Source organism: Thermobia domestica, chromosome 16, assembly GCF_964235325.1.
Source record: "Thermobia domestica chromosome 16, izTheDome1.hap1.1, whole genome shotgun sequence".
NCBI lineage: Eukaryota > Metazoa > Arthropoda > Insecta > Zygentoma > Lepismatidae > Thermobia > Thermobia domestica.
In genome coordinates, this window is record NC_137469.1 from 61,494,748 (window position 1) to 61,522,418 (window position 27,671).

The 27,671-nt window shown below is 35.6% G+C and overlaps 1 protein-coding gene across 3 annotated transcripts in view; it reads left to right on the forward strand.

Annotated features, from left to right (window-relative positions):
* Window positions 1-27,671, forward strand: part of LOC145673093 (uncharacterized) — a 126,641-nt gene that overhangs the window by 43,675 nt on the left and 55,295 nt on the right. For all 3 annotated transcript variants that reach the window (XM_081742450.1, XM_081742451.1, XM_081742452.1), the window contains exons 6-11: window positions 2,878-2,932; window positions 4,921-5,098; window positions 12,870-13,044; window positions 18,701-18,833; window positions 21,034-21,243; window positions 27,292-27,495. In XM_081742450.1, coding sequence (XP_081598576.1) covers window positions 2,878-2,932; window positions 4,921-5,098; window positions 12,870-13,044; window positions 18,701-18,833; window positions 21,034-21,243; window positions 27,292-27,495 — 955 coding nt within the window. The remainder of the gene's footprint in view (window positions 1-2,877; window positions 2,933-4,920; window positions 5,099-12,869; window positions 13,045-18,700; window positions 18,834-21,033; window positions 21,244-27,291; window positions 27,496-27,671) is intronic.

A 27,671-nucleotide genomic window follows, 5' to 3' on the forward strand; every position in this document is an offset into this window, starting at 1 on the left:
CTTCTGATTACATTTGAATGAAAACGATAAGAAATATCGGGATATGATTTTTGCAATCGATTCAGCTTTCCAAGAATAGTCGTGTTTTCTCCGATAACTCTGTATTCAAACAGGGAGTGATTGAAATTAATCACTTTCGATTTCAACATTTATAGTCATAGGACAATAATGATAATCGATAGCGTCAAGCGGGTGCTTTCAATCGATTCATGGTCTCAGGAACAAATTATGACAACCCATAACATTCTACTGAAAGCGGATATGGTTGAAATTTACTACTACTTCCTGTTTCAATATGATTTCTGTAGAGCAAACACTGTAAGAGGCATCAAGAAGCGATATTTCGCAATCGATTTAGCTTCCAAAGGGTAGGTTCTATCTTCTTCCGTAGCCTTCTGCTCAAACCGGAAGTGGTTCAGATTACCGATTTCCAGTTTCAACTTTAATCTCCATAGTACAGGAATGCAAAATGCAAACTGGGTATTAAAGTCAGCATTTTTGACGAAGTCAGTAGTTAGTTAGTATTTTTTTAATAAGTCAGTATTCTAGACTCTTTGGAAGGTGAAGCAAAAATTTTCAAATTTTAAAAGCAAGCTCAGCTGAAGTTTAAAGAAGGTTTTCAAGCTCCCGACGCATTATGACCCCAGATAGGGCTAACATGTCAGAAAGGGTTCTCAATGCGCATTTGCACATTAAGGAATCTCTACATGAGATATATGATGGGAAGGCACGTCTTGTAAATATATATATATCTAAAGAGCTTTTAGATCTGGCTCATACTGCTTACAAGAGTTATAGAGAATTCTGTGAGCAGCAGAGGAAATTGAAGGAGGAACAACAAGAAAGAGAAGCAAAGGAAATACAAAGGCAGCTGGAGAAGAATTTAAAAAAATTAGAAAGGAACAGTTGAAGAAAAAGAACATACTTTAAAACGTCTAAGAGATGAAGAAGAAGATGAGAGAGAAACATTGATAGGTTACTGAAGGAAGGAAATGAACGATTGAGAGAGGCCATTAAGAACAAGGATCTTGTTGGAGAAGGTGTAGCTCAATGTTTGCAAGTGCCACAAAGATGAAAAAAGAAGCTGATGAAAAGAAACAAAAAACTGATAAAATTCAGAAAGTGTAGAAAAACGAGTTTTCATTAATTATTACCTTTTTCAGGAAAAAAAAAAAGGAAGGAACATCATAACAATATTCTTAAGTTTGTATGAGTAAAAGGAGGAACGGAAAAATTAGCCTGAGCAGCTGTAATTATTTTTCATCTTACTAAAATGAGTTTACTGCAATTCAGTTTTTTATGTATTTGGTTTTGCTTAGACAGTTTTACAAAGACAATCTTGGTATTTTTTCATCTCTTGAATTTAATATACTTATTATAATATCATATGCAAGATTTGTTAATAACTGAGTTAACATGTGTTTAAAGCTGTTCAGTGGGGAGTAGGGTGGCCAATTACATATATATATATATATATATATATATATATATAGTGCTTGAAATCATTTTGCAGTTACAGTGTTTATACAAATACAAATAAAAAAATACTCCCTACTGGCGAACAGACGAGTGGATTTTTCAACCCCTATATATATATAATTAATATTTTTAGTATTTTCAGATTTAAAGTCAGTCAAGTCAGTACTTTTTACCTCAAAAGTAGTTTGCATTCCTGCCATAGTATGAAAAAAAGCAAGAAATAGCGAGTAATGCATAGGATTCAATATGGATTAAGCATCCGAGGAACAGGTTCTGTCTTCGATCTTATGAACCTATTGCACCCAGTAGTTATAGATATACTACTTCAAGTTTGAGTATTGAATTCCCGTACTTCGGAAGTGTACCATAGTTTTACACTATTAAACGAATCTCACTTGTTATTATTTTGTCTTAGTTAATTGTGTATCATATGCATGTATAGTATTTCATTATCTGCTGTATTTTTTTCTCTCTACAGCGTTTTCGTCGGCTGTTGAAACAAAAAAAAAAGAAAAAAGTATCTGACTGTTCAGTATGTGTTTTGGAAAAAGTACAGGAAACTAGTTATAAGGTAGCTGAACTTATACATAAAGGCTAAGGAGTAACACGTAATAACTGAAACGTTGTTAATGCCTGCCTGTAAAGAGAGAATGAAAATAATCCTGGGTTCAGAAGGTGCTAGTGAAATTTGAAAAATTGCTATTCTTGTTGACGGTCAGTCGCTGAGTTAATTTCTCATTCTACATATTTGTGTGAGTTGGGTTTCTCGACGTTGAATGAAATTAATGAGAGGTGCAGTGTCAGTCATTATTCCTGTACGGATGAGCTGCATGTATGCAGTAAAGTAGGCACAAATATCACATTGAAGTTATGAGTATATTTTTTTCTTTAATTTACACTTAACTGATATAATAAATATTAACTCATGATCATAAATAATTTACAAGTGCATGATTCGATTTGTGTTTAATAGTAGTAGGTTGATTACAATACGCATGTATACTAATAGTGTCCTATAGTACACTTTGAGTAGAATAACGTTTTGGTGTGTCCTATTTGCCATGAATTATTTGTGCTGTGCCGTTTGAAGAAAAAGCTCGCGAATAAATTCCAAAACATTCGGCTGTCAGAGATCCTGAGTAGGGGTATTTTCCTCGTAATATTTTGCTCTCACAAGACCATTATTCATATGTTCTTTTTCCCTCGTTAACAAACTTTGAAAGATAGCGTGGAAAGAAACTCACGAAACTAAAATAACAGTAAATGCTCTTTAGACCCAACGTATTAGACCTATGCCAGTAATTGGATGTACTAATCATATAAGTTAACATTGAATATTGGTTATGTTTAAAAATCAACAATTTCACAATTTTGATTTTTATATTTTATCCTTTTAAGGGCGACATCCCTGTATTCCACGAAGAAGGTAACAGCTAGTGTGAGTTCGTCAGAGGTAAGTGAAATAGAACAATGTATGTTTCTTATTAAAGCTAATACTTATAAAAATGTAATGAACTGAAATTTCTAATTCAATGTGCCACGGTTATGCCATTTAGGCTGAGAGAGAGAGAAATGATAATAAAAGTGATTGATTATAAAATAATTAATACTATGAGAATAAGGGCGGAAACTGGAGAACCCCGAGAAAACCATCGGGCCCCATGTAGTGATTGATTATGAAATAATGGGTGCCATGGGAATAAGGGCAGAAACGGGAGAACCCCGAGAAAATCATTGGACAATATGTAGTGATTGATTATGTAATAGTGGGTGCCATGAAAATAAGGGTGGAAATGGGATAACCTCGAGAAAACCATCGGGCACCATGTAATGATTGATTATAAAATAATTAATACTATGAGAATAAGGGCGGAAACTGGAGAACCCCGAGAAAACCATCGGGCACCATGTAGTGATTGATTATGAAATAATGGGTGCCATGGGAATAAGGGCAGAAACGGGAGAACCCCGAGAAAACCATTGGACAACATGTAGTGAATGATTATGTAATAGTGGGTGCCATGAGAATAAGGGTGGAAATGGGAGAACCCCAAGAAAACCACGTAGAATATGTTATATATAGTCAAATCTTACGTTAAAAGCGCCAGCTGCAGAATGTTTACATTTTAGATTTTATTTTACATTTGAGACGTATACTTAAAACTGATTTTCTGATGTAGATCCTTTTTACACTTTTTTTATGGTCGTTCCTTAGTATGGTAAGCCACGTACGAAAACACCAAGAAACTCGTATAAAATTTTGCAACGAGATAATTACCCATTTTGTTATAGTTAGAGTAGAATGTATGTTCATATAGATAACAGTTAGTGTAAATTCCATGTGTTTTTATTTTTTATTTATTTTTTTTTATTTATTATTTCTACCTGTTGGATAATTGAAATATTTGCGTCTCTTCCTATAAACTCCTATATTTCCTACATTTTAACGAAACCTCCTATATTTTTGTGGCTACTTCAACTTATGAAAATAACATAGGGAAATAAGGTGTGGGTGATGGGTGAAAGTTTTTCACATCTTCACGAAACCTCCTATATTCGGAGCTTTTGGCTCCTAACTCCACTCTGCTTAGCCTGCTTCGAGGCTTTGTAGAGATCCTGTCTGCGACCTTAGGGTTAAAGACTACCTATAACTAACCTTGTAAATTTGGAAAGATTAATTGTATAGTATTTTGTAAAAATACTTTTTATAGTGGTACTTTTATAATAAAAGCCGGTAGTGGGAGTCGATTCCGGACACACTTTTTATTAACGCTCTACCTATAAGCTATATGGGATAAAGTTTTACAATATTAAGTAACTGCTGCCCTGTTTTTCATCCTTCATTAAAGATTTATAATTTTATACTTCAATCATGAAAAAAAAAATATTTACATTATACATCAAGATGAACGTCATTTGACTAGTGCTATATCCTTTAGATACTTATTTACCGGTATAGTTGAAGTGTATGGTTATAAATCTTCGATAGAGTATGAGGTTCCTCTCATGTAATCTGCTCGTGGATAATAAAGAGTACATGGTTACACTGAAATATCAAAAGTTAAGTGTTGTTGTTTACGTAAGCAGCCACTGGATAAACTAGTTTAAACGTAATACCATTTATATCAGAAGTAATATTAAGAGGATAGAGGGTACTTCAGATTGATATTAGCATTCTGGACACTTCCTTATTGTGAGATCACGACTAACATTTACAATTATTGAAGATATCTTGCTTTACACCTGTGTAAGTTGAACTGACACGACCAGTTTAGTTTAAATCTAACAATACATTTAACTTACTTTTAGTGGAAACAGCGGCAATAGCTTCATAGCTTTCTGTATTTACTACAATAAAGTAAGATGTATATTTGAAATATTCGAAACAATTTTGTTGAGATCATCATCATTGTGTTGTTCTGATTTATATTGTGTTTTCAGTCGGAGGATATGGAAGAGGAAGAAGGTGAAGAGGAGGAATCCATGGCAGTGGATGGATTAAGTGTGGATCCGAGTGATTGGGATTTTCGTATTTGCTTGAAGAAGAAAGCGTGGCGTCAGAAAGAAGCCGAGATTCGAGCAGCATTAAAACAACCAAAAACGTCTGACATGTTCGAAGGTAAGTACATATTTTCAATCTGCCATTTTTCTTGTAATGTATAATCTATATTTATAAAGCTTAAAGTAAATTTGTTTGTGACTTCAAACCTCTTGAACCACTCAACTGATCTCGATCAAAGTTTGAACATAGATAAGGTTTGGGCCTGGGATGTTTTTTATCATTTCACTTTGACGGTATAGCGTAGGCAGGAGGAAATATTTAAAAATAATCGAAAATGACCGATATTAGTGTCGAATCCGTAGTTTTTGGGTTCGCTGAAATGAATAGTGACATTTGAGATGCCGTTTAAATCCAAAGTCAGTCCCGCGACTTGCGGGAGGGGGCAGATATATAAAAATGATCGAAAATGACCGATATTAGTGTTGAATCCATAGTTTTCAGGGTCGCTGAGACGAACACATCGTTTCACTCCTTTATGTCCAAAATGAAACTTATTCTCCCCGTACGAAAAACGGGGAGATCACATATACCAAGCCGAGAGAGTGCGGAATGTTAATAGATTTTTTCGAACCAGTTTATATATATGAAGGCTGCTGAAATATTTTTTTTAAACTACTACTAACAGTGGCGCTAGTATTCCTCTTGTAAAGTTTGGAATAATAGATCTCTCTATGTTTAAATTAACTTTTTTCACAGCCAGTTTGAAGAAGACGTTAGGAATCGCAGTTATTAACCTACCAACAGCTACTTCAGGCGGCACAATCCCCCACTCTCATCTTGCTTTCCATGAGTGGGAACAAAAAGAAATCACTAGGTGTTAAATCAGATGAGTGCGGACAGTGAATTCCTAATTCGACATTTTCACGGACAAAAAAGTCAATAGCTTGGTTTACTAAGTGGGAATTGGCATTGTTGTGCTGAAGAATGATATGATGATGTGAGTTTGTTTTATGCAATTCATTGGTGACCTCTAGCAAACAAATTTATGTAAATCACTCAGAATTTACAATCCTTGCCATTGCTGGCGTGATGGCAGTAAATGCACGTCGAACAGCATCATTAAGTTCGTCAGCTGTCTCGTAACGTGTGGCAGCAATCTTTTGTTTAATGAACTCCCATAATGCATTGTCACAAGAGGACAGATCAGGACTTCGGAGTGACCACTCCAGAAGTGCAGGCAAATGGACAGAACCACATCCAATCCATGTATTACGAAATATCTCATTGAGATATTCTCTAACGGCAATAGCATAATGGGCTGGTGCTCCATACTGCAGGAACTATACACGACCAAGCAGTCCCCGTTCTTTCAGATTTGGAATAAACCAATCTCGTAACATGGTGATATATGCAATGTGATTCACACCACCGTCAAAGGAATATGGACTTAAAAAGTGGGTTGCACACATTGCAACCCAGATCATGACATATGTGGGCTGTGGTCAAATTTTCATAAAAATGTAGGTTGTATTTACTCCAGAAATAAACGTTTCTGGCTTTTCCACTGCGATACATCGCACTGCCGTATGTATGTGATTACAGGAATCTCATACGAATTCTGGATCTCTCCAATATTGGACTATTTTTTATTAGTCTGTATGTACTACGTGAAATTAAAATTTCCCGTGTAATTAATCTCGGCATCAGGGTGTGCAGTACTGTGCAATACTGTGAAATTTCTGTAAAGTTATTAATTAACTAACTAACTCAATGACCTATGGAACCCGGAGATTCAATGCCACGTTCACAAAAGCTCTCCACTGACTTCTGTCCTTAGCAAACTGGATCCAGTTTCCGCTTTGTATTCCTATTTCTGCGAGATCCATCTTAATATTGTCTTCTCATCTGCGCATAGGTCTTCCTTAATGGTCGTTTTCCGATTGGTCTTCCAGTTAAGACTTTCTTTCATTCTCGCTACATGATCTGCCCACCTAAGCCTCCTAGATTTGATAACCTTAACAATGTTTGGTAAGCCGTATAAGTTATGTAGTTCCTCGTTATGAAGTTTCCGCCATTCCCCATTCCCGTTCCTTTTGGGTTCGTTCCATTCGTCTCAGGATCTTATTCTCAAATACTTTCAGTCTACGTTCTTTCCTCAGAGTAAGCGACCATGTTTTGCAACCATACAGAATAACAGGCATGAATTTTCGTTTTATATATTTTAAGCTTCAAATTCCTCGACAGAATTCGCGACGACAAGAGATTTTGAACTGAATAATAACACAAATTCCCTGCTTTTAGTCGACATTTAATTTCTTCGTGAATATGGTTTTCGTCTGTTACTATTGATCCTAGATATTTGAAACTATCCACTTTATCAAAAGTATTATTTGATATTTTAACTCATCTCTAATTTGCAGTATTATGATCCCGACGCACTTTCATGTATTTACTTTTCTCTGTATTTACTTCTAAACCCATGTCCTGCAAGCGTTTAATAAGATCTTTGCATTTCTTTCTATTGTTCTCCTATCATCCCCTATCAGATTTACATCATCATTATACGCCATAACCTGATGAATACCATTCCTTTCTAGGCTGTGAAGTTATGATTACATATTCATTGAACTGTTCAAATTACTGTTAAAATCAAATCACCTTAAAGTATTTTCCGAAACTCATTTAATTCATGAATTCAAGTTCAAAGAACTTTAGTAAATATTGCTTTGTTTAGGAAACAAACATAAGGTTTCCTGCTCTGAGCATCAAATGTAGTAGTTCAAGGTTCCTGGCTCTACATGGTGTCAAGAATCGACCTTGAGCGTTAGCCAGATTTAAAAAAAAAAAAAAAAAAAAAAAAAAAAAAAAAAAAAAAAAAAAACTATTAGCATGTACTGAGATGAGTTTTAGATTTTTACATCGTGCTCAGATAAGAATAATGAAGAGAGGGAAGGTAGGAAAACAATAAATCTAATAATGAGTAAATAATGATAATGAAAATTGCTAACTTGAATTAATAAAATAATATAGTTTTGTATTAATATATATATATTGATTAAAATAAAATCAATGAATGCCAATAGAGACGTGAGAGTCAAAAATATTCTTGAAAATAACGATGCAAGTTTTAATATGAAAATCTCTCTTTAGATATAGAAATATTTTTTTAAAAAATGCAGTGCTATAAAATACACGAGAAGAATATCTCGATATTATTTAGATATGCAAAGATAGTATAGTTTGACAGAGACAAAAAGAGCACTGATTCTAGCTTGATGATTTTATATATATATATATACAGTATATATATATATATATATATATATATATATATATATATATAGAGAGAGAGAGAGAGAGAGAGAGAGAGAGCTTAAAGCGTCTATCGAATTTGGAAAAAGAATTCCAAAATGTTATAGTTATAGCCCCATATACTGGCTTGTGTTCAAATCATAGCGAATCAGCACGATAGACTATTCATATAACCTATTTCCCTGACTAAAATAATATTTTCTTCTTGTAAATAAATTTTCTTTCATCTTCTTGCTGTTATATTCTGAGAAAGACTCAAAATGTCGAAAAATCGAAGAAAATAAAATAACTTTTCTTCATGTGTATTCATCTGGAATTTCGTCCATGAGTGACCACGAATGTTAAAATGATGCATGTCTTGAAAAATAACTCGATGAAATCATACAGAAGGTCGATCCGCGTATATGTGTCCAATTTTACGCCCGTACCCCTGGCCACAGAAGCGACCGAACCAAGTGGTTAAACGCGTGTGCTATGCCTGGAGGTCCATTCTATCGTCTGCCAAGCAAAACTGTGTATCGTGTGCATCATGGCTCCAAAGGTGAACCGTTTTTGGAAGGGCTACGTAATTGGACTTTTCCACGCCAAATATTCGGTTTCTAAAATTCAAAATCAGTGCAAAGAAAATGGTTGTGCATTGGGTTCGAAGACTATCAAGAACATAATCAAGCAGTATAAAAAAGAAGACATACCAGGTAAGCATTCACCCACTAAGGGGTCGAGGAAGCGATCGTGTACCACAGTGACTCTACAAGTAGCTCAGAAGTTGCGGCGAATGGCCTTACAAGAAAATCCCCCTCCGCAACGTGTGATGGCAGCTCGACTCCACATACCACAGTCAACTGTTAACCGCGCCCTGAGTGGGAAATTAAACCTCCGGAGGGTCTTTAAAAGTCATGGATATTACCTAAGTGCGGCCCATCGCCGTGAAAGACCAACAGCAGGCGCCTCTATGAACGCCATCTATCTGGGGAAAAGTAGAAGTTTGTGGCCACACTAGATGAAGCATGGGTGTATCTATCAGATTGTGGCAAAATTCGCTCGATAATTTACACTTCGCGAGATGCAAAAAGACGTCCTGCATTCATCCGTCATTGCAAAGCAACTTTCTCGAAAGGATTTATGGTTGTCGCCGGTTACTCTTATCAGGGCAAGTTAACAATTCGTCAGGTCCCTAAAAACTGTAAAATCAACTCTGCATTCTTTCAGCAACATATACTGACCCCAATTTATACAGAAGATCTGCCTCGTTTGTATGGGCATGTCATAAAGCAAGTGTCTGTGCATATGGATAAGGCCTCCTCACATACATCTCGTTCTACCCAGAACTTTCTGAAGCAGATGGAGACAGACACCGGTATTCGTGCTATTCCATTTCATGATATACCAGTGAAATCACCAGATGCCTTGGTTTTGTGCGGGTTTGGTCTACTGAAAAGAGCACTTTCTTCTCGTCGTGTCACTACTCTCGGGGACCTGTGGAAAGCCTGCCGGGAGGAATGGGAGAAGATTCCACTTCCTGTACTTCGTCGTAGTCTTCTACAGTGGAAATTACGGTGCAGGGCTATTGCCAGAACACATGGCCATCACATTGAGGCCAACCGATGGTGGTCCCATGGATTTTCATAAGGTTAGTGCTATTTCAAAATTGGACACACATACGCGGATCGACCTTCTGTAAAGTTGGTGAAACAAAACACTAAACAATATTTTCTTCATTCTTCGCATATTCACATCTTCGCCCAAAAAATCCAGGGAACTTTTAAAATAATTCTGTAATGTGTTCTCATATATGGAATACGTAAAATAATCATAAAAATATTGCCTTATTTTCTTGAGTAAGTGAATGTTAGCATAAAATATGTAAAATTCATTAAAGAACAAAATATAACTTATGAAATATAATAGAAAATATGTTAAAGTAAGGTCGTATCATAGAAATAATATGTTGACTAATAAAATAATGGTGATGTACTGTACATTTCGTATTCTTTCCCCTTTATCCCCTTTTCTTTTTATACGTCGTCCAAGCTGTTATAATGCTACATTTCTTGAAGATACCAGCGTGTTCTAAGTAAAGAGATGATTTGTCGGCAGATTTAAATTCAAAATTCGAAACCGTGACTAACTTATTTTTAATATGGTTAGTACTTAAAAAATAAATAAATAAAATCGTCATCTAATTCCAGCAAAGCGTACTCCCGATTATTGGTGATTCCAGTTAAATGATAACATGACACAAAAGTTTCCATAAAACTTATTGTAAGGTTTCTACATGTCTCCGCTCCGCACCATGTTGTAACCATGTGTCTACTACATGTGCTTGCAGTAAACAAACACACCAGAGACAACAGCAGCAACGAGGACGTCGTCCATTATCGCCAGTATTCGGCTTGTGACGCAGGGGCCAGCAGTGAGCAACATTATGGTATAAAAGAGGGGAGCACACCCTAAGTATCAATCTCACCCGGTTGATCAAACTCCCAAAGCCCTAAGACGCCTGGCCATTGGGAACACCTTACTCCTCTCAGCGACGCCTAGTCAATTAAGAGGTACATTTCCTACAAACTTTAAGACGCCTGGTCATTGGGCTCCTTTCCCTCTCTAAGACGCCCGATCATTGAAAGTAACCTAACCAACAAAGCCCTAAGACGCTTGGTGCATTGGGTTCCTTTCACTTATTTACCTACATATTAGAGCAAACTTTACTTGTTTGTAATATACTTGTATTCAAGAGGAACTTTTGTAATAAAAACGTGATGGGAAAGTCCAATCTCTCCCGTGTACCATATTTTGCTCTACCCTATAGAACAGTAAGAATTTTACAGTATAGATCACAATCACTACCATCAAAATAATAATAATAAAATATTTAATGACTTTCTATGAAACTGCCTTTTCAGTGTGATTCACTTACAGTAATTCATGTCACTTTTCATAGTTTTCCACACTATTTTCCAGGGAGGAAACAGGGGAATGCAGCTGTCTTCTTCTGCTGGTGACACTCCTTTCACAACAATGTATAATGTTCCTTGAGATGTTTCTTAATGAGAGTTTCTTTACTTGTTCAAATCATGTTGTTTCGAATTGATTATACTCAGCAGTTGCATCACCGTTATACTATAACTCAGTGATATGACGAGCTTTCGGCGCTCATGTAGTAATATTCAATAGGGAAGAACAACTAGTCGAGGTTGCTTATTTGAGGTATATACGCGTACTAAAACCAAATAGAGTGGCTTCTCAGATTGGCTGATGCATTGCTCTTCCAATCGGGAAGCCCCGAAAGCTTAACAGTAGTTTGTTTATTCAAAGTGAGCAAATGAAATTTCGTATGTAGAACATGTGTAAACCATGCTCCAAGTAAAATACACACGAGTCCACCAGAAAAATGTATACATTCTTTATCATCCTGTATCAGGATACTTTCATTGATAATTGTTCTGAAATAGTATGTTGTAGTATGGTTTTTCGCCCGACAGATGTCGGCATTATCAATTCTTTTCAGTTAGAATTGTAGTACGGTTTTTCACTCAACAGGTGTCGGTACTGTCAGCACAGTTAGTGAGATAAGAAAATGGCAGGAGCACGTTGAGTAGCGTAAGTATGTTTTAAAGTGTTTTATCAGGCATGGAAATGTTTCGAAGTGCAATGTCTGTGGAGAGGAGAGTTTGATACTGAACCACCAACCCGCCTAACAATCAAACGCATTCTTGACAGGTTTGTGGCGCACGGAATGATTTGTGATATTCACAGAGGCATGTGTATCGGTCACCGTTGATACGTTGTCCTCTGTAGCTTCAGCGGCCGTTCGTCGTCCTGTTAGGTGTTTGGCTGCCAACGGTCAACATTTTGAACATCTAATGTAAACATATGCTTACTTGAAGGTTTGTAACGCATGTTTGAACAATAATTAAATATAATTAATATATATATATATAAAATCTGAAACAGTGTGTACATTTTTCTGGCGGACTGTGTATTTAATCCTGGCGACTTCTATTTTCTTACCTGAGAACTGCGTTTCCTCAGACAATTGCTGGCCACGGTTTCTAATGTATGTTAAAATTTTGCTAACTCATTATATAGAACTGTCAAAATAAATAAATAAATAACACACACACACACACACACACACACACACACACACACACACACACACACACACACACACACACAAGAATATTTTTTAGTTCAAACCGTCCTTGCTACACCTGGTGCAATGAAAAACAGGATTCCAATGAAAAGATACTTTGTTCTGGTGGTTACGACAAACTAAAGGGATTTGGTTTCTCATAAATGTTCACCAACACACAGAAAGAGTTTTATTATTATCCACTAAAGAGAAATGCATTAACTTATGTCTTTTGAACAAAAAAATGTATTAAAGTGAATGTTTCCCTAAGTTGCCTTGTATAGTCGGGGGACAAAAGTATACCAGGAACCAGGAAGCGGTTACTAATTCTGAAGTTATGCTAAATACGAAATTCTAGGACAGATTATATATATATATATATAATGTACCATTTTAAGTAATATGATATCAGTTGAAATAAGTTATTTATTTTTCTTTTAGGAACTGTGAAAGATCATCCGAGGCAGGTGTTCAGCAATTCTGGTGCTTCTGGAATCCTTACGAATGACCTTGTTAGTATCATGGAAACCGCTCGCGCTACAGGCATTAATGCAGAACCCATCGATGACAACATTTATCAATGGTCTGTTCATCTGTCGTCTTTCGATCCACACAGGTAATACTTCTCAATTATAGCAGATAAATTCCAATGCTGGTGTATTGGGAATGAAAACTGTTGAAAGTTCTGAGATTATTTTCACAAGAGAATAGTTTTACTTGTCTCGATTCCTACTTTTAACGTACAGAAACACACACACACACACACACACACACATATATATATATATATATTCTTCGTAGATAGATATGTAGAATGTTATTGTGAGTTTAAGCTTACAATAAAGTCTTGTGAAGAAAAACGCTTTTGAAGTAATTTTAAATGTAAATGAGAATATAGCGTTGAATGACCACTTTGAAACCATGTGCTGATTTTCCAGGAGTAAAAATACATAGAAGCCTTTATCCGTCGTGATAGTCTAAATCGTGCTGTAAATTTGTACACTATAAAAATACAATATTGTCAAGGAAAATGGGTAACGAGAATTGAAACTAACTTAGGTACAACCTCAGTTTTCATTAAGAAGGGGTCATCTCTATTACGAAAGATTGTGGTTTCGAAATTAGTCAGTGTGATAGTATGGTGGACAACATATTTCCTCGGAGTTTTCCAGTTGTCTCCTTCTGTCCTTCATTCCCCAAATTTTTCAGGAAATGTATTCGCGTATCATTCGAGAAGTGTATTCATCATTTCTCGAATCAAACTAGCAGTCGAAGAACTAATTCAAAGCATATTTTGAAAATGGAATGAAGTTGATGTGATGCTTCATAATTTACTAAGCAATAAATGCTAGTAACCAATATATGTTAAAGAGTGACAAAATTGTTTGATTCGTTACGCTTAGAAAATTTTAAGTACAGCCGATAGCCATAATATAGTATTATAAAGTATGTACAAGAGTATATTGAGAAGTTCAGTTCTGATTCACAAGGAATATAATTGGAATGATGAAATTTCAGTTACTTAACATACTGTGTGTGCGAGGGAGCTTCAGCATTTGCAAACAAATACTCCCACGTGGCCATATAGTTAGCAGACGTAGGTTCTATTTTCGGTGGGAGCTCATGTGGTTCAACTCCCACGATTGTAGGGCCACGTTTCATATAGTCTCGGTCCTGAAAGTGACACTAAACTCGAAATCAATTAATCATGTGCAGATAACTTGTAAAAGATCGGAATTTTGTTCCTTTTGTCAATATTTGTGGTAGTAATCACATAATGTGGAGCAACATGACAATTCTTTATATCCTTTTTGAGGTGGGAAAACAATAATTATTTAGTGGAGCCAAATAGGCTTGATAGGAGCATAAGAAAGACCTTGAAAAAGCCATGTTTCTCATTTTTAGGTGTGTTTGTATATAGTTCAATAGACATGAACATTGTCCTGAGAAAACAGAAGACCCTTTTTGAGCTTTTTGCTTCTAAATCTTCAGACAAACGAATAATGATGTTTAACATTACATATTAACTGATCCTTGTGCAAGTAAGCTATCAGTAGTCATGTTGTTGGTCCTTTTCCGTCAAGGATGATGTAGAAACTTTTCCAACGAACTTTGGGGAAGGAGAGTTGGAATAATGTCATTCAGTCAATTGTTATTTTATCTCTGGACAATAGGATTATAACTAGTTCGTCTGCATCGTGACAGGAATTGTTCACTTTCACATTCAAAAAGGAAAGTGGTTTTCCTGGATTCCTACACTTTTTCGTTTTCACGGGACATCCTTTTAAAAGGCGCTACTTTCTTAATAGCTCCATGTAGCGGAGCAGTCCTGTAAATTGTGGGACATGGGTCTTCCGAGACATCCTTAAAAAGAACAAGAACGGCACCTCAGTGTTTGTTTCGCTATAAATAGTATGTGTTGAACATAATCACTTAATAGGTCTGAAAAAAACAGAAAATCTTCCGTTAATACTATGATTTTTAGTGCATGCACATCAGTGGCGTCTCGTGACATAATTTTTTGGTAGTTCACAGTCGTTAGAAAATTCTATTCTAGAATTCTTTCAGTATTCTAAATAAGAAAAACTATAAATAATCATTGAAACTAACCATATATATATTTACACATAATGAAAAATACCAGTTTATAAACAAATGCTCCATTTCATTCGTATATAAAATTACTTCTCATGTTCTTCTGGGCAATCAACTTGTCAATAACTTTTCTGAAGTTTAATTTCCTTCATTTTTTTTTCTCTGTTGATACTATAGCTAATGTACTGAGACCATTTTGAGCTACGATACTCCTTTAAATCCTTTCAATTCTTTAATATGGTAACACAACTTTCAGTTTCTGAAGTCAACTTCGGATTATTTGCTATGATTTTCACGAATTCTGTTGTATGCCATTCTCTTTCTACAGACTCATCATCAATTTCACAATATATTAAATGTAATCTCCATCAGTATCAAGGCTGCAAATGTCTGCTATCTCATATATTTGAAGAACTCCTTCGTGGTTAAGCGGTTAGCGTACGTGCCTTTGGCGTAGGAAACCTGGATTCGATTCCCGGAGGGAGCTCATGTGGTTCAGATTTCACGTTAATCAGTAGGTCCAGTCTCATATAGCCTCGCTGCTGAAAGGGATCAATGCAACTTGTATATTTGAATTGCCATGTATGCTCTTTAGTGAACTGTTAACAGTATACACGAAACATGTATCAAATTATTATGATAGTTGCAGAGGCACCTTTAATTAGGAGCTCTTTTCCATGTACATTTGCATCGTTATGTCAAGAGACTTCATTACTGTTCCGCCCCCTCCAAAGAAAAAACCGTTCGGGTTACAGTTGAACGTACGTTACTTCAAATCTCAATACTCGTCTTTTTCTATTTTACATGTGTTAAAGATGAATGTTGAAAAAAATCAATCCCAAAACTTCCTTTAAATTCCCACAATACAAAAAGTAAGATTTTACCATTGTGCCAATATTACCAAGTACAGCATGTTTTGATAAGCTATTCGCTTTTCTTATACAAGCATTTAGTTTATTTAGGTACAAAAAACCGTAGTCTAAAGAAAAATCAAAGATTACACATATTTAAAAAAGTCTTGAAAATAAATTAAAATTTAATTTTATTCTGCATTAACTTAAAAATCTCTGGGGGAGGGTTTTAAACCTCCCATTCCCCTTGCTGCGACCTCGAAAGGCCGTAATTTTGTTTGTTCCATTAGTGTATTTTCATTACGAGAAATTGAGATAAAAAGAAATGTAGTTAACTGATTGAAAGAATGAGTTATATAGTACTACTATATTCTTCTATATATTTTAAGTTGCAGTTCATTGTTTGATTCTGTTTAAAACGCCACGTTACTGGAAATTAGTCAACAACAGCTGTCAACGCAGAAGTTCATTCTTTGATTCTGTTTAAAGCGCCACATTACTGGAAATAAGTCAACAACAGTGCTGTCAACGCTGCTCGTGCAAATCTTAATTTGAACGTCAGGAGACCGCAGTTCCTCCTCTCAGCTGCCCGTGTTTTCCTTTCGTACTACACACAGAGCAGCCTACACGCTGGCTGCTCTGTTGTGAACGTGGTGTGATGATGGAATGCATATACGCAAGGGGTAAAGCAAGCGAAGAATAGAAACGAAACGACAATATAATAATATCCTATATATTGTTAAATATCTTAAGGAACAACAAACAGCCCACGATACTTGGTGGTTCACGTGCTCTTGCGAACTGCACAAGGCGACGCCACTGATGCACATCCAAGTATATGGACTTTCAAGACGTAGTATGATCTACCTTAACCCATTAGGTCATGAAGTTTCCTAGAGATACTATTTGCGTACAATTTGTTATTATGGGGTATGTTTTGAGCACTTTAAACGACTGTACGGATTCGAACTGAAATTTTCGATTATAGTGGGCCGCAAGCGCCATAAAAAATATCACATGCACGGGAAATACTTGACAAATAGGCCTATATTTCACCAATGTTTTTATAATAAATAATATTTTATTCTTCAAACAACATTGACATTTGGTTACTTTGGTTAACAGTTTTAGTTATTGACAACGAATTCACCTTTCTCTAACAGTCATATACTTGAAACATTATTGATATTTCCATGACAATGGCCGCCTCTGAAGGATTTGCCCCGTAAAACCAAAGTGCAAGTTTTTCGAGTACAATAACACCCTCTCACGACTGTTAAAGGATGGGGCAACAATGCTTTGTTCGCAAACGTTCTGGATGTGAGTTTATAATGAATTAAAACGTAATTAACACATCCGATTTTTCGGATCATATGCACTAATGGGTTAAAGTGGTATGGGAACCATGACTTTCAGCAAGATTTTCCTTAAGAGGGGTAAAGTTGTAGTCTTTTTCTGTCTTTCATTTTTTATTTATTTATATTTAAATATTTATGACCTTTGGTATGTAAGCTCAGCTTTGTATAGGGAAAAGGAAAAGTACACAGAGAAGAATCACCAAGGAGCTGATTTGTTAAGGTATCATCCTTGTATTCACTATAGTTTTCAGCAAAAGGACAAATTGATTTTGTATTTTGTTGAGCACATTGTATTGTATAACAGGCATTTTTACAACAGAAGTTGGAAACAAAGAAGATATTACTCTTCAAATTATTGATTCACTTGAATTCCAGAGATCTGTCACTCTCCTTTGCCCCCTCCCCCATTCCTTCTTGTGGATGCACGTGCTGGGAACATGAACTTTTCAGCACCCTGTGATACGTTGATATTAAAACAAATCCGCTTAAAATTTCACGGTTTATACCATTAAATAATAAGAAGTTGCTGTATGGAGACCAGTACATAGAGTACAGCTCGCAAATGCTTGTAGACAGCAGAGGTGCGTTATTGCCTTGATTCAAGTGGTTTTTCCAAGTGTATCATACACTAGGTCAACATTAATAACTCTGTAGCTCTACCGGGAACATAATCCAGAATTACACGCTGGCTATGAAACCGTTCGGGAATACTTTTATTTTATCTTATCAACATATACATATAATCAGTTAATAATTCTTTTGCAGGTACGTATCATAATACTTGCAAGTACGTATCATATCGCACAGATATATCAACAGTTCGACAACAGTAAACAACATCGCTTGCAATACAAAGACATCTAATCGTAAATATATAACATTTAATTGTAGACAGTTTCACAGTTACAGCACATGTAATTATGTGGGACTAGTTCTTAGCAAAGTAATAAACTAGGATTCCGATTTCTGGGCTGCCAGCATCTATGGCCATTTAGCCCGTCACGTTTGAGGGATGACATCCTCGGTAAGCACACTATCTGGGGAAAAGGAAGAAAGGAAGCGACCTGGGACCTATATGTTAGGCACCACGCCGGCATTTGCCTGGTGTGAATGAGGGAAACCTTATTCAGGATGGCTGGCCTGAAAAAGCTTTTTACACCTTTTCGACCGAGTGCCCCCACCGGAAATCGAATTCGAGACCACTCGCACCGAAGGTGAGAGCGTTAGCGACTACGCCACACGGGGCCACAAGTAATAAATTACATTAGTAAGTAAAATAAGTTTAAGATCTCACACTGGCCTTTACTAGAGAAGTGTTTAGATGTTGATGAAAATTGTGTTGTACTGAAATTAGGGTTGCTGCCGCAGGTACTGTTTCTTCTTTCTGACAAATAATATGCTCAATTTACAAGTGAAAGTATTCGTGTATTTTACTCATCTTCGTTTGATGTGTTTCATTTTTTCCTAGCAATCTGGAGCAAGACTTACGTACAATTCAAAAACGATTTGGTTATAATTATATAGAGCTTCAGCTGGATTTTACAATGGATTTGTACCCATTTTATCCCCCTATTGTGAAAGTGGTGCGGCCTAGACTTGAGGTAGGTATTGGTAATAAGTATATTTAATTAGTACATATATTATATTCATAAGTAATGTTTTCGTTTAGTCGGGTAAATTCTAATATTAATAAAAAAAATTGCACTGACCCAATGCTTAGTATTTATTAATTGAGAAAAGCAGTAGTTCCTTTGAATTACATAAAAAAAGAGTTACTTCTTATTATTTCTTCAATAGAAATTACTTCTAGACGAAATGGTTATATTTAAGAGGTCTTAGTCATATACACCCTCCATTCCAAAAGAAACCGAACGTTTTAAAAAAACAAAAAAGCAATGTACATTTTGGAACAAATCATTTTTATTAATCAATGTATTCCCCTTCTGCATCGATACACATATTTGCACGCTCCAACAAGTTGTCAAACGACTTCTCCATGTCCTTTATTGGAATGGTCTTTAGGACGGCGGTCGTCGCCTTCTCAATGGCATCAATCGGTGCGTGCCACTTTCCTTTCATCGCCAAATGCAGTTTCGGGAACAGATAGAAATCGCACGGAGCGAGATCTGGTGAATAGGGCGGATGATGCAACCGAATAATGTGATTTTTGACCAAAAATTCAGTTACAAGTCGCGAACGATGTGATGGTGCATTATCGTCCAAAAGAGTCCAACTGCCGATTTCGCGATATTCGGGCCGAATACGACGAATTCTTGCCAGCAAACGCTTCATGACGCCCAAGTAAAACTCTCCAGTGACTGTCTGGCCGGGCTGAACAAATTCTTTGTGGATAATTCCTTTTGAATCGTAAAAACAAATCAGCATCACCTTAACTTTTGACTTCACCAAGCGACTTTTTTTTGGGTGTTCCTTCATCCGGCGCTCTCCATTCAGCACTTTATCGCTTTGTTTCGGGCTCATATTCAAAACACCACGTCTCGTCACCAGTTACAATCGATTTCAAGAAGTTTCAATCCTGCCGAGCACTTTTAACGATGTCTTTGCAATGCGCAATTCGATCAACTTTTTGGTCTTCGGTGAGTTTGTGTGGTACAAACCGCGAATTAACCTTCTTAAGGCCCAAAACTTCGGTCAAAATGCGGTATGCGGTTGTTTGAGGAATGCCTAATTCCATTTCAATAACTTTCACCGACGATTTTTTGTTATGTTTGATGAATTCACGCACTTTTTCGATGTTTTCTTCCGATAATCCGGTTCTGGGACGGCCTGATCTTTCGTCATCATCCAGCGTCTCTCTACCCGATTTGAATCGCCTGAACCACTCGTAAACTTGCGTACGGGATAGACACTCATCACCATATGCATTTTGTAGCATTTGGTGCGTTTCACTAAAAGTTTTACTCAGTTTAACACAAAACTCAATTGCAGCTCGTTGTTTGAAACTCATTTTCCGACCGATGTACACAACACACTGACAGTTGAAACGCAATAACTTTGTTGCCGTGCATCCAAATGTCATGACATTTATACCAGTTGTCAATGAGGGACTACGCCATCTACCGGTAAAATATTACAACAGATGGCACTAGTGGTACTATTTGTTTTCAAAAGTTCGGTTTCTTTTGGAATGGAGGGTGTATATATATTAAAAAACTGGGTATGGGGGATTGTTTTTGATTTGCCATTGAAAACTCAGCAGTGGACAATTTTAGCATCTTTGTCAATGTTCAAAAATATTGATACATTTTAATAGAACATAATTGATTATTATTAATAATTTGTAACCCAGTCAAGATATTGTCACATTGTGTTAATGTCGTGAAATCATCCTTATAAGTAGGAGCGCTTGTTTTAATTTTAGATTTATTATAAATCTATTTTAAATTTAGATTTAGTGGAAATGTTTCCTTTACTTTGTTGTGTTATATCGCATTATAGTCAGGGCGATTGTTACTTATTAGAAAAAGTAGCAGTTTTCTTTGATCATATAAAAGGGTTTTGTCATATATCGTACGAGAATTGCTTTCTAGATGAAATGAGTTAGGATCAAACGGGCGTGGATTAATTTGTTCAAAATTGATAAAATAACAGAAAAGCAAAGATTATAAAAATTTGCTGATTTATTGCTGCTTAGTTACGTCACCGTAAAAATGATTATCCTAAAATTTTGTGCAAATATAAGGCGAATGCAGCATTATTTCCTTTCTTGTTTTTCTATGTTTAGAATGACCTATATACATTCTAGTACCATATAATACCAAAATCTGTACCCCTTTTCAGGGTGCCATGATGTTATGTGTATCCAGTATGAAAATTTTAAAACTATCGTATTGGAATCCGGCGCGAGATATGAAATCTGTGTTACAAGAGGTCAAAAATTTTCTTCAGGCATGGGCACGTTTGGATGTTGCCCATGAGAGGAACGATCCTGTACATTATCCTGTTGGAGCATATCTAGAAATAGAAACAGCTCTTTTGTGGCTGTCATGGGTAAGTATGATATGTGTAGTATATGTGCTCTATAAAACTTATAAACATGCAGAAAATTTAACAATTGAAAAAAAAATTACAAAGCTTTTTTTTTTGTTTGTTTGTTTGTTTGTTTGTTTGTTAATACGTTTCCTTACGTACCGTTTCCTTTGATGGATTTGCTCTGTCAAGTTCCTTCTTTCGGTAGTTTAAACGAAAATTGCAATTCTCTCTCTTGTTATAATATTTATAAACCAATGCAAAATATTACCATTGTAAATTCCGTATGTTGCTTATGTGTTTGGAATCCACCGGAAACATAAAATGACGAAAATACTGGCGAAAATACATCATGCTTGACCTATCCAATGATTACAAATCCTCCATCAGCCACTATAGAGGCAAAGGAGTAATATTATACAATACTGTGATGCAGTACGATATATTCTATTGAATCGAATTTAAGTTGCTATATGGAAGAGAAAAACTAAATTCGAGACGCTTTAACATTCGTTGATTTTCTTATTCTTTATGATACTTATTTCGTAACCAAGTCTTGATTTTACCATTCCAGTTAACATTTTCGTATAATTTGCTCCTTTTGCAGCTTCGTCATTGTTTGCATTTTACAGTACCGTAGGGGGGGGGGGGGGGATTTAAAATAAAGTAATTGAAATGAACATGGATGCTGTAAGTACGAAATATGAATATAGTTCAGTCTTAGTATAATATATATAATAGAAATAAGTTATTCTTTTTTATTGTGTCTGGAACCAAATTTATAGACGATTTCGGTAATCTCTCTTATCTTCAACAGTCGAATTTGAGTCCGTCACATGCAAGTCTTCTAATATCTCATAATGTCATTTTGCAATTTTGTGTTTGTACAGCTGAAGAACGATGATGTAAGTTAACAAAGTAGATTATGTAAATTCTTGCACTTGAACACTTTTCTTATGTTGCTGTTATTATTATTATTATTATTATTATTATTATTATTATTATTATTATTATTATTATTACCATCACCACTACGAAGCAGAGTTTTCAAGCCCTGGTAATAATAATAATAATAATAATAATAATAATAATAATAATAATAATAATAATAATAATAATAATAATAATAATAAAAGTCGAGTTAAAAATCCTTCAAATTAAAACTTCTAGAGAGTGGCAAAAATCTTTCGAATTACGCTCTCTTCCCAAAAGCCTTTTGGTAACGTGGATGTTCACTTCTTTGACATAGATTTGTGTGATTAAACGATTCTTTAAGTAAACAAGGTTCCTTTGATAAATAGATATTTACAAGTATGTGAGAAATGCTATTACTGCTTACTATACTATTGTACTAGAACATTGTTAACGTCCCTTTCGGCACAAGGGCTATGGAATGTGAGATCGGAACCACATGAGTTCTTATCGGGAATTGAGCCCAGATCTCCCACTCCGAAGGTGCTTATGTTTACCATATAGCCACGAGAGAGCTTTACTTTTAATTAGTGTATAATTAAAAACTCACAGGAAAATTTTCATTTCATACTACTATTGCAAATGTTTACAATACATAATCGTGTTAGGTTGATCATAAAACCATTCTAATCCAGAAATATGTTCATAATGATTTTGTCATTTTTTTTTCAGCGGTTGATATTGTAGGTTTCTTTTTATTATTCCTTTATTATCCATATTGACAGTAAAACCATAAGAGATCTAAAAAAGGTAATTTCTTTTTCAGACAGTGAGAAAGCATAGATGTATATTCTTAATTTCTCGGAATCGAAATTGTGTTTTTATTAAACCATACTTAACTAGCTAACAGTTATTGCATGAGAAAGATAACTTAACTTCTGTGAACGTTATTACTAATAAAAACTTCATTAGTTGAGTTTTAATTGGTGTGGTAATGCAGATACAGGAATTCAGTGTACTGAATTGAGTTACCAGCGCCTATCAATCCGAGTCAGGCAAGCGCGTATCGTAGCTAGATAATGTTAGCGCAGTTCGTCCAGTACAGTCTTTTGGGCGGTGGAGTTTCTGTCCAGCCATTATTGAAATACTCATTCTCCAGCCAGTAATCTTTCTGTGAAACGAATTTTCATTTTTACTAAAGACCAGAGAAGTGCAAATGTGAACATACAGTTACAAACTTCGTCAATTATTCTCGTAAAGCACCCATTTAATCAGTTTTGATACGAAACTTGTAGAGATCGTTCTAACAGGTCTCTCTCGCTATACCATATTGGTGAGGCTGGTGATTCCTTCAGAATTTGTGTAACTTCTTTTACAGTTTGAATACTCTTAGTATCTTAGTAGGGAATGGAGCTATAATCACCGTGGTTAAATTTGTTGAACGTAATGTCTTTGGCTCCTTGTGTGTACTTTTCATCCTATTTAACGGTCGAAAGACACTCTCAGAGCCAGTACCCTCTGTATCGTGCTATGGACAATACGAGTGAATTGTATTCGTAATCATAGTGAACGTCATAGCTGTTGTAAAATAATTATGTTGCGTCAGCATGCAGTAAACTAAAGTACTTACAGGGATTATTGAATAGACCATTACGTGATTGGTACAAAGTAAGTACAAATGACATTTTTAACATGGAATAAAATCAAAACTATGAAATAGACTAGTCAATCAATATGTGGAGTAGCAAATAGTAAGGATGATAGTGGAATGGTGATACAAAAGCAATGATCGGCCTTTTAACCTCTTTCAGTTTCGGCGTTATGATAAGGTTCCATCGGTTCACGCAATAAGATATAACTCGAGTATTTTGAAAGAACAGGTTTAGTACTAAGCAAAAAATGTTCAGAACGAAGGATAACTGTCCGAACATCAGAGAACGTCAAAGCTGTCAGGACCTACCTCTTGCCTACACTGCGACATTCTGTTTCATTGGATTTATCATTTCCAATGCACATGGTTCACTTGACAATTCAAAAGAATTCACCCATGTCTCTTAAATGATGTTATTGTGGGAACAAAACAACATCGTTACAGTCTTGTCAACGTAAAAAGGTATACTTAAAACACACAAATCAAAATCTCCCGGTACTCGCGCCTCCCTGTATCTTCAGATCATATATACTGTATGACAATTCCTAATGTGGATAATTGACCGTTGACATTCGATAATAGCTTGAAAGTTGATTAGAAAATTCAGACAGTTCAGTGAGCAGACGTAAAATTATTTGATGTTTTATTGTTGCATTCAGAGAATGAACACATCATTTCATCAACCTGTATCTGTAAAGATGGGTTTCCATGTTAGAAGAACTTGTAGCTGTCATAAAAAAATCTTGAAACCCTACCATATTTCACCGTGTACACATAGTCTTGAAAGGGTCATAAAACATTTTTTCCATCTTGCAAGGAGTCGAACAGTATACAACTTTCTGGGACTTCTTGCTTGCTACCTGCTATCGCCCTCCCGCTGACATAAAAGAAAAACCAGTTTTGCCGCTTCCGAAACAACGGATTCTTTTGGACAGGAAGGGAGAGTGCGCCAAAATACACGTTTTTAATGAGGAGGTTAATTGTTTGTCCACTAGACTGCAGTGCTGCACTGGAGATGATACCCTTCTTGCATACAAGAAGTTGTAAAATCTAAGCAGTAGATAGAAAGATCGGGTAGCAAGATCTTTTTTATGACAGCTATGAGATTCATGTAATATGGAAACGTAGTCTAAGTTTTAACACGCATAAAACGCCACTACTTTGTCCAGATAATCAAGTGTCAGTTCATACCACATAATTATATGCAATATGTAAGAAACAAACTTTTTGTTTCAATACCTATTTCTTTATAAGTAAAGCTAAAATGAGATAGTGAAAATATTCGACTGGAACGAATCGAAGTGCATCTTCGGCTTATTGGATCAATATACTACTGTGCTATCCAGTCATTTATCAGAGCAGCCACTTATTTGCACTTTTGAAGTCAGTGTTCATCCATCTTAGACTGTACTGTGCCATAATTTGCTTGGATTGTGCTGAACAACTCAGTGATCGTGTATATTAATGAACACGCGTGACAGTTGAAAGATGTATACAGGAAGGAATCGATTTCTTTTAAAACCTAATTCTCTATAGGTAAAAGAAATGCTCAAATTGTAAAATGTCTTTATTTTCATATAAACTCAGTTTATTTTATTTATTTATTTATTTTATTTATTTATTTATCTGTTTATTTATTCCATGTACTACTGACACAATAATGGTATGACCGCAGGCTTGGTTGTCTACACGTCATCATTTAACATGCTAACATCGCTTGTTTTATTTGCTAATACTAATTTTAACTGTAATGTGAATTTACGTACATGTAATCCAGTATCAAAAAAGAGCCGTACTGAAAAACAGAGATTCTCATTATTGTTTGCATACTTATTTTAACATTTCTTTTTAATTACTGCGAAAGAAATGTTTTTTTCTTTTGGTATAATATTAACAATACATATGCAAGCTGAGAAGTTTTTTATAGAAGTTTAATGACGAATGTTAAGAGTTTGCTATTAATTATACCGCCTTTCTATAATTCTTCTGAGTCAGTAGCTCCGTTACATAGCTTAATCCAAGAAAATTCTTCCTGTAGTTGTTTCTCCATACTTGGGAGGAGAAAGAAATTTAAAAGTGCATGGTTTGAATGAATAAAGGATGAAACTGGGATACATGTTAGTGTCAATGTATTTTGTTAAGTGATTGCTCCACACCTTTTGTCAACAAGCCACATCTCGTTTTCTTCAACGGAACACAGTTGTCTCGTGGTAGTTCGCTCACCTCTGATACAAGGGATCCCTAGTTCGATCCCAGGACCATGTGAGTTTATGGCTGACAATTTGTGTCTTGTTTGTATTGCTGTTTTTCCAAATTCTTATACTACTATTCTTCCAAAATCATTCACTTCATACATAATCCTTTAGCTTATTAGGGAATGGTCATGTGACGTTAAATTCAAGATTTCATTCTTATTTTAGCTATCAAACTTATTTCCTTGAAGAAAAAAGAAAGTTACCCGGCGTATCACATATCCTATGAATACAAAATTATATATACAGGGCGGATTATTTATCTTGGAATGTCTTTGCAGCTTTTAAACTAATAAATAAAGTACTTAAAAATGTACACCATTCAGTTATAGACTGGGGGAAATTGTTGGTTGGTTTGTTAGAGTTTAGCGTTCCCTGTCGATATTGAGGCTACATGAGACGTGGACGTACAGTTTAAAGTTAAATCAAACTTCCACAATGCTTTCAAATCCAGTGCTCTCTCATCGGGAATCGAACCTAGGATCCCGTGCACTAACCACTAGACTAGCATGGAGGACTGTGTGTCATATCCTGCAATGCCACCAGATTAACAATGTTACCAAACCAACCTTTAAGTAAAATGGGAAGAAACGGGAGTACCCCGAGCACGATGTTGTCCACCACAAACTTACTTGGTCGGGGATCGAACCAGGGACCCCACGCACCAGAGGTGGGCACTCTACCACTGAGCCACCGTGCTCCCTGCTTTTCTTTACTTATATAACATCATAATAATATTTCTTGATAGAAGTTTTCACAACTAGTTCTCGCAAGTACATAATTTTAAGCGGTGTTAGGTGTAGACTCTGAGAAAGGTATCAGTAAGATATCTTAAAAAAGAAGAAAGAAAAAAAGACATACATACAAAAATAAAACTCAGCATTACAATGTTTGGAGTGAATTTCTGAATACAATCATGTTTATGTACAATTTTTTTTTTTTTTTCGGAGTGTCAGTGTTACATTTACTTGTCACCAACACAGCTAATCATACCTAAGATGTTCCATTGTAGCCTTTCTAGGAGCAGATGACGATATTTTCTGTACATATTGTGCTCCTGTTATTTATGGGATCAAATAAATTACTCATATTCATTCATGATCATGAACTCTGTGTTAGAAAAACCTCTCTCGTTTAGTGGTAATTTTCTTGAAACTTTACAGACTTGGAGCTTCGCTTCAATGTAATGAGGATACAAACTTTCGCGTTTAAATTTTGATAATGTATAATTGTTTGAACTTCGATTTATTCTAGGTGAGCGAAGTTCCGTCTCGTGCCAATCAGCGATTTCCAATCCAAGATATTGAGCCTCAGCCAGATTTTGTAGTTGCTCCTAGAAAAGAAAAGGGCGAGACAACTGTTAATACGTTTCCATCTGGTGTTGGCTATAGCACTGTGTTCTCTAAAGGATGGGATGTGAAGGCTTATCTAGCTGCTCAACAAGAAAAAGATAACCAGGTTCTCATACAGTTTTTCATTTGTACTTTTTAAGTTAAAAATTTATGTGTGAATCATAGAATGTGTTCGTAAAAGTAAAATTATGTTTACTTAAAGTTTGAATAACTCTGTGATAGGGGTGGCCAACCTTTGTAGGCCACCTTTTACTTTAGGGCTACTTTTCATTTTAGAAATCT